This window comes from Poeciliopsis prolifica, unplaced genomic scaffold, assembly GCF_027474105.1.
Source record: "Poeciliopsis prolifica strain line A6 unplaced genomic scaffold, Auburn_PproV2 SCAFFOLD026, whole genome shotgun sequence".
In the NCBI taxonomy this organism is placed as follows: Eukaryota; Metazoa; Chordata; class Actinopteri; order Cyprinodontiformes; family Poeciliidae; genus Poeciliopsis; species Poeciliopsis prolifica.
The window spans coordinates 6473929-6484697 of record NW_026562401.1 but is presented as its reverse complement, the minus strand read 5'-3'; the positions used below and the strand labels follow the sequence as shown (position 1 = coordinate 6484697).

Here is a 10769-nt window from a genome sequence, read left to right as displayed (position 1 = left end):
TTAGTCTGGAAGAGTATAATATTGAAAACAATCCACTCAAGCCATTTTTGGAAATTTCAATACTTTTATTTTACAAGGGAAAACAGATATTCTTGTTTGTTTTGTATTCTTTTTCAGCGTTGGATTTTGGTTATCATATTTAGAAACTGGTCCTTTATAAATATAGAGCGTGGTGAATAAAAACGTGGTTTTAATGTGTTTGAGTTTTGTTGTTTTTAACCATCGAACTCGTTTTGTGGTCAGCGCCGGCTTCCGTAGCCACAGCGGCGGAAGAATGGCGGCCTGGATGTTGTACCGCTGTGTTGTTGGGCCTCATCTGCAACGAATCCACCGATCACAGGAACAGGCTCGACCCGACGGCAGGTTTTCCAGGAGGGTAGGAAACGATGCGTTCGGACTGGTTTGACAACCGCTGACTGCAGACCGAGACTTTTATTCATTTAAATAGTTTCTGCTGCTGCTGCTGCTGCCATTGCTCCGCATAGCTCGGGATGATAGCTGGGGATGAATGAACGAACGGAGAGTGACCGGTGGACTTTTATTTTATTTTAAACTGGTTTTCTGTTTCAGCACCATAGTAACATCCGGTCCAACTGGATTTTGTGACTGTATTTTGATGTTATTTTTATGGCGCTAATCTGGCTAGCTAACGTTAGAACGATTGAAACCGCGGAGAAGAACAAACGACTTAAACGCAGAAAGAAATTAACCGACGAGTAGCACCGTCGTCAGCTGAATTTGAGTCCACGTAAAATGCATGCGTGAGGATAAACGATATATTTTATTAGATGCGAACGTTACCAACTGTGCTAGCATTAGCCTCACTTAGCTTCTTCCTCTTCTCTCTCAGGGATGGAACTACCAACCCAGGAGTCTGGAGAAACACACAGACAGCATTCTTGGCTGGGTCAGTAGAACATCCTGCTTCATCTGCTTGGAGAAAGTATAAAATTATTAAATTAAAGTGTGATTATACTTCGTGTCCTCCAGGCTTCAGCAATATGGTCCATATCCTACTACAGCTCCCCTCTTCTCCTCTGCTATCTGTACAGAAAAGGTATGTTAAATGAATTATAGGGAAGCTTTTGTCTGAAAATAATGTCAATATAATGATATATGAAGTGACAATGCAACACTACATCAGCTCTGCTGTTACTGTTCTTATTGTTGAATTCACATAAATTGAATATTTGTCTTATTATTATGTCAGTCACACTGTTTTCAATTTCTTTACAGGCCAAAACCCTAATATGTCAATAGATAAAATGATAATTGAAAAATGTCGGGGAACTTTTCTATTTAAAGGACTCAGAGTGGAAGTACTGTGTTTCAATAGTCAGGATTTAAAATATCAAAATCTGTCTTATAATGTCAGCTGGACAATTTTTACATTTTTAGCTGTTAGCAACACCTAAACATTAGCCAAGAATCTAATAGGCAGGTCATACAGGAAATAATAATATAAACTTTTTGATGTCAAGTAATTATGATCAATTGTCAGAAGAATGTTCATCAATCATTCAGTCAATATTTCTATGTCACTTTTCATCTGGAGAAAGATTTAGCACAACAGGCTTTACAGAAACTAAACGACTGCAGGAATAGAAACAAATAACTTCTCTTTACCACCCAGTCAGCCGTGTACATTAAATACACTTGGAACCAGGAAACCAGTTGCACCTATTTGTAATGAGGGCAAAATAAAGTCATATGGTTATTAAAAGTTACTAAAATATCCTAACAGAAAATTTATAAAAGGATGTCTCAAAGATAGAAAAAGTATAAAATTATTGGATAATATTTATGTGAGTGAGCAATAATTTCCGTTTATCGCCACGGGTCGCAAGAACCAGGTATGTTTGTAATCTGATTGCCAGATACACTGACGGAAAAGAAGCTATTGTTTCATTCAGCTGATTAGTTCAAATTCACAAAACCTGATCAAGGAAATGAGAGATGGAAGGGAGAGCGTGAGGTGATAAAAATGAATAAATCCACAGCATAGATGTATGTTTGTATCAGTCTAGAAAAAACAGAAATAAATCAAGATCTAGTTCTTATAATTTTCACCAAACTTACCTCATTAGTTTAAAAGTGATCAAACTTGAAGCTTTGATGCTTTAAAAATTTTTGAATTAATAAACCGTAGATGTTTGGGGGGTTTTCTTTGCTTTAAAATGTGGTTTTCATCAAACTAATGAAGTAAAAATAATTATGAAATAAATGATTGGGCAGGTTGGGTTTAATGGAGTGAATGAAAGCATTCATAAAATTATCTGCTCACTTTTTAATCATTTGTATTTACCAAATGAATTTCTAATCAGTGTGTTTATAATTTTTAAAATAATCAGATGATATCAGTGTCCTTGCTGTATTCTTCACTTAGTTTCTCCTTTGTGAAAACAGCCTAAGGCTGAAGGTTATTTTGCTTCCCTCTGGGTAATTGCCTGTTTGCTCCTAAATAATATTTTTAAAAAAACTGAAATATTTTACTCTCAGGCCATTTAGGTAACTGTCTGAAAATGTTTTCTTTCTGAATACAAATTCTCCTCTTGGGACTAAAAACTATTAATGGATGTGTCCTTGTAAATGGCTGATGTCCTGCAAGTGGAATTAATACAAATGTAATCAACTAACTCATTCGGCGAGGCTGAGCATCGCTAGAAATTAATTGCTCAAGGTTGTGTGTCACGCCTTAATGTACTATTGAGCTTCTAAAATTGATTTATGCACATGTCTGAAGGCTAGTTGTCAGATTGTTCCTCTTTTTATTGGTGCTCGGTGTTTAGCCTCCTGTTCTGTTGCTCGATCTCAGGCTACATCTGCAGCAGTAAGCTGGTACCAGTGAGTCAGTACCTGGGAACCGTGCTCGTGTGTCTTCTAGGAGTTGCTTGTATTCGAGGTGAGACCCCAGACTTCTCTTTTAACCTCCTGCAAGGCAATAACTAATTCAGTCCATTCATCTTTAGATATAGATAGCGGTTCTGCTCGCCATTAAGGTTTCATTACCATTGAGACTGTTGAACAAGGTTTCTGCTCACAAAGCATACTAAGCACACCCTTGAGGTTACTGCAACTGTTTTTTTGTTGTTGTTGTTGTTTCACATAGAGACTTTATCTCTCTTTTCCTCACCCCCACCCTCCCTGCTTTTTCCAAAGGATGGGGCAGATGGAGAAACGCGGACTATGTTCAGTTTATCTCAGTTCTGGAGGAAGCCAAGAAAAATCACACACCAGCAAACAAGGTAAGATTTCACTGTCTTGAGGCCGGGGGTCAGAGGAAAATGTTTAAAATTACAGGAATAAATCATGTTACTGTTTTATGATTTTCTGTTATGGGGAAGTTATGATACCATTTTATGTATTTTCTATTTTGTTTCTAGAAAATGCTGAGGTGTTTTAACTTCGACTTCTCACACTGGCCTGCAGATTTCAGCTGGACAGAAGTCAGCAGTCCGTAAGTTGCTCATTTCCATTTAAAATGGCCGCTTATTCAATGCATTTTTGCTCATATTAGGATCATATTGTATATTTCTATGACTGCAACTTAGGTAAAGTAGCACTTGGTAAACATATCTAATAGATAAAACGCTGTAATCATTGTCATTTTTTGCATTTTGTGGCAAAAATATGTATTTTATTAGTGTTTAACCTGATAGAACAATATCAAGGAGTGCATAACAATAACATATATTTGTAGTTTTTGAAATTTTTGAAATATAAAATTCAGAAAAGAGACTTACAAAAAAACAAAAAAAAAAACTGCAAACTTGCCAAGTCTGTACAAGTAGAAAAGTTCAGAGAGTGTTGATGTTTTTTTCCACTATGTTTATCTGCATTGTTATTGTTGTTGTTATCCTGTGAAAGGAAACATCCCAAAGGAGGCGTTTCTCTGCTGAAGCCAGAGCCCAAACTGAGAGGGACAGCAGACAGTTTCCTCCACTCTGTCCGCACCTTACCATGCCACGTCATCGGGTATGTGTCCTTTCAATGGATCTGAATCAGCTGAAGCTCAAACTGCCAAATATATTTACAGACAAAGGTGTTTTTATCAAAAATGCTAAATGTATATAATTGTTTACTGTTTTGGTCTAATTACAGTCCTGAATATGTTGTTTTTTCAGCAAAAGGCATTTTCTTGACTGTACTCCAGTTAACAATCAAATACTAAAATAGTTGACGATTATTTCATTAATCGATCCATCACAATGAATCATTTCTGCCGTACCGCATTGCAGTTATGTTTTTTTCTCTTCTCTGTCAGTTTCCTCATTGCTCACTCCTTCGGGAGGCGGATGCTGTACCCCGGCTCTGTGGGTTTACTGCAAAAAGCGATGATGCCGATGTTGCAGGCAGGCCAGGCTAAATTAATAGAAGAGGTAAAAGGAGAAAAGTCCTTGCTCCCGTTGACAATAAATGGATCAAACCAGTGTCCCGCTCTGCCATTTCTTTTTCTTCCACTCTGTCACAGTATGACGGTGAAAGGAACAAGCTGGTGGCGTGCGACGGCAACGAGATCGACACCATGTTTGTGGATCGAAGGAAAGATGGCGGGCCGCACGGCCGGACTCTGGTAAATGTCGAAAGTGATTTGTGTTTTTTGTTCCCCAGGCCCGGTCCTGCTTCCAACAAAACTCCCGTCATATAACTGATGGTTGCTGAAATGTGCCACAGGTCATCTGCTGTGAGGGGAACGCTGGCTTTTATGAGGTGGGCTGCATGAACACACCACTGGAGGGTGAGAAATGTTCTACTAAACAACAAGTCAGGTTTTTTTACTGGGCAGCACCTTGAAAAACATTCAATCCCATTCAACGGTTTTTCTGTTTTGTAACCTTAAAACCCCAAACTGCTATGTAAATCACTAAGTGGTGCATAATAACAAAGTGGAAGAAAAAATATAAATTTCTTTCAAAATAAAATCTTGTAAAGTGTTATGTATTTACATTTAGACCCCTTTATTGTGATACCTCTTAAAATCCAGTTTAGTCAACTTCAGAAGCATCACGTTTAGTGAATGGAGACGTTTCTGAAGACCGAGAAACATTCAGACAGATCAGGGAGAAAACTGGATGAGTATAAATCAGAGAAAAGATTGTTTAATCTGTAGTCAGGAAATGGCACAGCAGCAAACCTCATTATGAAATGGATGCCCACCTGGATGGATCGGCTGGGCCAAGAGACTTGAGTTTATTCTGGAGGAGCTGCTGAGCTCCACAGCTCAGGTGGGGGAATCTGTCAACAGGATTGCTAGCAATACGCTCCAATGTTTATGGAGGATCAATAAGAACTATCAATACTTCAGATAACTGAATGGCTGTGACTGCATGGCACATCAATTTTTAATAAGCTTCTATCAGACACAAGACACATAAAGAAGTGTAATTTGATCATATTTTCAAATTCATTGATATTTTGAACAAACTGTTGAGAAAATTGCAAAGAAACAGCCATGCGGACAGTTTTTCTAAAAATATTAATTGAGATTATTGTGACAACAATAAATAAAAAATTGTATCATGACAAGAAATTTATTAGAATAAATGATAAATGTGCCCTGCTACCCTAAACACACCATCTCAGTGGAGAAACATGGTAGTGGCAGCATAAAGCTGCGGGGACAGGGAGACTTTTCAGACTTGAGAAGATGACTGGAGCTAAAATCTGAGTAATGATAGGTCTGTATTTGAACACAGGTCCTTTTCAGTCTCCAACAGATTTGATTTCCTAAGACTTTAAAATCCCAGTTTGCTTTCCTTCCACTTTACAGTCGCCCACTTACTCTTTGTCTGTAACAATCCCACTGAAACACTTTGCAGTTTAGTACTAAAGAGTGGAAAAGTCCGAGCTGAATGAAGGTTCTGGTTCTGGGGTTAACAGTGGAATCTGTTTCAGGTGGTTATTCCGTTCTGGGCTGGAACCACCCTGGATTTGCAGGCAGCACGGTAAGCCGCATCGCCCTGTTCAGCCGTTGTTACAGATCTGTGCGCTGGTGTCTGACGCTTGCCGTGAGTCATCTGATCCAAACGGGGCGCGCAACAGAAAAGAACAGCATGTGGAAAATCTGGTTTCGGTTCAGCAGCATTGCACAAGCAGCACAAACTCTCCCACAGTAGATTAAAATCAGAGGACGGGTTATGAATGATTCAAAAGCTTTTAATGTTTAAGGAACTGGATGTTTGCGTGATTAGGACTGTTTTATTAATGCATGGAAATTTCCTTCCTGGCAGGGAGTCCCTTTCCCCCAGAATGAGGCCAACGCCATGGACGTGGTGATACAGTTTGCCGTTCACAAGCTCGGCTTCCAGCTGAGCGACATTGTGATTTATGCCTGGTCCATTGGAGGGTTCACAGGTACATGAAGACACAAGCAAGTTCTGCTCACCTTTTTGATGAGTGGGGAGTTCAAGTCTTTCTTTTTTCCCTCCTCTCTCAGCCAGTTGGGCGGCGATGTCATACCCAGAGATCCAGTCAGTTGTGCTGGACGCCTCCTTTGACGACCTTTTGCCCCTCGCCCTTAAAGTGATGCCTGAAAGCTGGAGTGAGTGCAACCTGTTGAACAACACACTCGGCCTGCGACTAACGTATTAAAAAATTGGCACATTTTACTGCTTTTTTCATGTAATCACATTTTATGCATTAGAAATACATTAAAATATCCAATATTCAGTTTTAAGTCCAGACTGAAAACACATCTGTTCTCCCTGGTCTTCAGCACCAGGGAAAGAGCAAAAATAAAGGATGGAAGAAAATTGCTGCAGCTGTTACTTAAGTGTTGTTTTTGTTTTTATTCATTTCATTAGCCTTTGGTAACTTTGCCAACTTTATAATTGTCTTATTATTTTTTTACTAAACTTAATTTCTTTTCTATTTTTTCATTTATCAACCTGTAATGAGGCATTTGTTGTTGCTGAGGCTGTTGTAAATGTGCTACATAAATAAACTTTAACTTTGAAATAAACAATTAATTACATGATTGTTTTTAATTAAGAAAATTAACAATTTAATGCCTTAAATCCAATAACTGATTCCTTTGGTGAATTTGAAGTGGAGCTAAAGCTTAAACCATTTGAGGAGTTTTGGCTAAAACATGTTTGCAAACAAAGATGTTTTTATCTTAAATGCAAAATGTTTGTATTTTTTTTACAGTTTTGGCTTAATCTGTTCTTTGAATATGTTTTTTTCCACCAAATAACCTTTTTTTTATACTCCAGTTGAGGATTAATCGATTGTTACATGAGTTGCTGATTATTTCAATAACGGATTAATCATTTCAGCACTCATTAAAAAATTGATCTCTTCTTTTCATTCAAACATTGTCTTGTTTTTGCAGGGCCTTTGGTGCAGCACACAGTGAGGCAATACATGAACCTCAACAACGCAGAGCAGCTTCTCAAGTGAGTCCAGTGGTCTGAGCACGGTGACAATAATGGTGAAAGGTCAAAGCGTGAGTCACGGGGCGACAGAACGGACGCCGCTGAGCGAAAGCAAAACCTGCTGATTGTGGAGCTGATCACTAAATTCCTTCGGCTCTTCCAGGTATCAGGGACCAGTCCTGCTGGTCAGGAGGACCAGAGATGAAATCATCACTACAACGTAGGTTACTGACTCCTTTTTTTTTTCCATCACAACCCCATGAATATATGTTCTAGCAATTTGAAGTTTAATGGTTTTATCACGAAACATTTCAGCCAGTCTTTCTGTGCGAGTCTAAAAGCCAAAATATAAAGTGTCTCTCATCAAATGTCTCCTGCATGTCATTATAAACTTGTTGGTTGGAATCGATTCCTTTAATTAAGCTGAACGGAGGCCCTGTAAAAATCATTATGTGATGCAAATAAGTCATTTAAATAATATATCGTTTGGTTTGATTGGCTTCCTCTTATCCAGTTTGATTAATTAATTTTCTCCTTCCAACCTTGAGGCTGGAAAACAGGAGGTGCTTAAAAGGCTTTCTCCCCTCGTTTGTTAAATCACACGGCTTTGCTAAAGTATTCCTACCACTTAGATTTTTTCCCCACTATTTTTTCTCATTCTAAACATAAACTTTATTGTATTTTATTGCCATTTTATGCAATGGACAAAGTAATTCATATTGAAAGAAAAACCCTTTAAATGGAGCAAAGTTGGTTTTATTTAGATTAAATTACAAATTTAGATTAAATTTGTAATTTTAGTCTAAATTTGTCATTTTAATCTAAATTGCAAATTTAGATGAAATTTGTAATTTTAATCCAAATTTGTAATTTTAATCAAAATTACAAATTTAGATTAAATTTGCAAATGAGTGGTTTGCAATGGCTGCAAACCACTCATTGCTTAAATCAATGAGTGGTTTGCACTGGACTTTATTTAGTGGTATGAAATTATTACAGTGAATACAGATGTGTAAAAAAATCTTAGTCCACTGCTTTGAACCCCTTTGAAAACCTTGTTGTTATTCCACCAACTATTGATTTCTGAACTCTTCTCCTGAGTTGAAATATTAATATTGTTGTTTCTGACAGAACATGAACTTGTTTTCTTTGCATTGTCTGAGGTCTGAAAGCACTGCAGCTTTTTTGTTATTTTGACCATTTGTCATTTTCTCCAAATAAATACAAAATGTTTGCTTGTAACTTTAGAAACATGTCAGTAGTTCATAGAGTGAAAGAACAATGTTCGTTTTACTCAAAGATAAAGCTATAAAGAGAAAAATCAGAGAAACTGATCATTTTAAGTGGTTTCTTATTCTTTTCCCAGAGCTTTATATTTTTGTCTACAACAGTAAATTTATTGTGATTAATTCATTTGGGGTCTGTTTTCTCAATGATCTCTGAACGTTAGTCCCAGAAAAGCAAGTTTTTCTCACTAAATCAATCAAGCAAATTTTCTCATTCTCTCTCTGGATGAGTAAAAGTTTTCTGGATTAACCGTAAATGTCTTACAGAAATCCAGAGGACATCATGTCCAACAGAGGAAACGACCTATTGCTCAGACTGCTTCAGTTTAGGTCTGTTCTCACACACATCCAGCCTCTGGATTACCACAGTTTGGGACTCTTTGTCTGTCCGGACCTGTTTGGTGACTCGTTAAATTCTCCTGTGCAGATACCCCAAAATAATGACAGATGACGGGGTCAGAGTCGTGAGACAGTGGCTTGGAGCGTCCACTCCAATAGAGGAAGGTGAGGGGATCAGATTATGCATGAACAGCTGTTTTATTTATCCTGTTGTTTCTTTCCATGTTCCATATTTAAAGTGTCTGCCAAAAACCAAACACGAACTTTATCAAGTTAAATGCAAGTACCAAAAAATGAGCAGGAAATCAAACTTAAGACAGAAAAAGTGTCAATTTGACCCCCCAAAAAACACGCAGGAAACCTTTAGCCAAGTCTTTTTGTTGCTCTGCAGCATCCGTGTACAGCGGCTACGAAGTGGACGACGACTGGTGCTTGTCGGTGCTGAAGTCCTACCAGACGGACAGAGACGTCGCGTTTCCCTGGAGTGTCGGTGAGCAGAGGCGATGAGGTCCAAACAGAATTACCGCCAGGCGAGTGTTGTCTCGCTGTGTTGACGCTCTTTGTGTCAACAGGTGAAGACACGACGCTGGAGGGACGGCGTCAGCTCGCTCTCTTCCTGGTGAGGAACGAATCCGTCCACCTGTTGTCTTTATCACGCCTTTTACCTCTTTTAGAAGATTTTATCCTTTTACAATCCCATTTAAATTTTTTTTTTTTTACTTCAAATAGACTCCCCCCACTCTTTATTTATTTTATTTTTGTGGTTCACTTGCCTTCCTTCCCTCGACCCCCTCACAAAGAAAACACACTCGGCTCCTCAGACATCATTACCGCTGAGGAGCACTGTTCCGGTCGCCATAGCAACCGGCTCACCTGCGCTCTCAGGTTGACTGGTGTAATATATTTCAGCACGCTCTGGCTTATTGAAGTCATTTAACATCAAACAAGAGGAGTGCCATCCATTACAGCTAATGCTATGCTTTGTCTCCCCTGGCGTCTAAATCAGGCTCCATTCAGCTCCTGCGTAAAGCCCCTGAGAAACGGGACAGATTTGTAAAGCACTGAGCCAGATAGAATGAACCGAATGTAATCAAGCTTCTGCACTTTTTATTTTATTTTATGTTTTTCGTTCGTCGCCCTCCCACACATCTAATTCTCCATTCCTCCTCCAACCGCGCTGTCGTCTCTCTCTCTCTCTCTGTCTCTCCAAGGCTCGGAAGTACATGCGAAACTTTGAATCGACACATTGCACCCCTCTTCCTGCCGCCGAGTTTCACTCGCCCTGGAGACTTTAAAAAAGAAAAGAAAAAAAAAAGTCAGGATGGATGGACGATGGGAAGAAGCAAAACAAGAGGTCGATCGCCTGTGGTGAACTGTGTTCCGACTGCTTCAGTTTTTTTTTTTTTTTTTTTTCATTTCCCCTCCATGCACTCATCGGAAAAAACCTAGAAATATGGTACATGTATTCCTTCGTTCATTTTAAAGCCATTTCTCACTCCTTCCATTGTTCCCTTCCTGGCTGGGTTATGAAGCAAATGTAAATGAGACGTATATTGCTCCGATTCAAAGAATAAAAACTAATCTTCATGTCGTTTTAGAGGATTTCCATGTGTGGAAACGCAGCCAGAGTATTTAAGCTTTCCAGGGTTTCTTGGGTTTTTTTTTTTCCTTTGTGGGGACTGTCTGTATAAATTAATCTGGAGCCTAAAATGATGCTCTTAAGTGTTTCATTAAATATGCTGAATAGACTTTTGAGTTGATGGATTTA

At 38.7% G+C, this 10769-nt stretch overlaps 1 protein-coding gene across 1 annotated transcript; it reads left to right on the top strand.

Annotated features, from left to right (window-relative positions):
* The first annotated feature begins 239 nt into the window (after positions 1-239).
* On the top strand, positions 240-10750 carry abhd16a (abhydrolase domain containing 16A, phospholipase). The gene is made up of 20 exons (XM_055047754.1): positions 240-376; positions 851-907; positions 991-1057; positions 2816-2902; positions 3160-3245; positions 3384-3457; positions 3868-3975; positions 4265-4379; positions 4472-4573; positions 4675-4738; positions 5896-5945; positions 6231-6354; positions 6437-6541; positions 7334-7397; positions 7540-7596; positions 8930-8992; positions 9090-9166; positions 9393-9491; positions 9574-9620; positions 10213-10750. Exons 1-20 carry the CDS (start codon positions 275-277, stop codon positions 10294-10296), a joined length of 1632 nt encoding a protein of 543 aa, XP_054903729.1. The 5' UTR covers positions 240-274; the 3' UTR covers positions 10297-10750.
* The last annotated feature ends 19 nt before the right edge of the window (positions 10751-10769 follow it).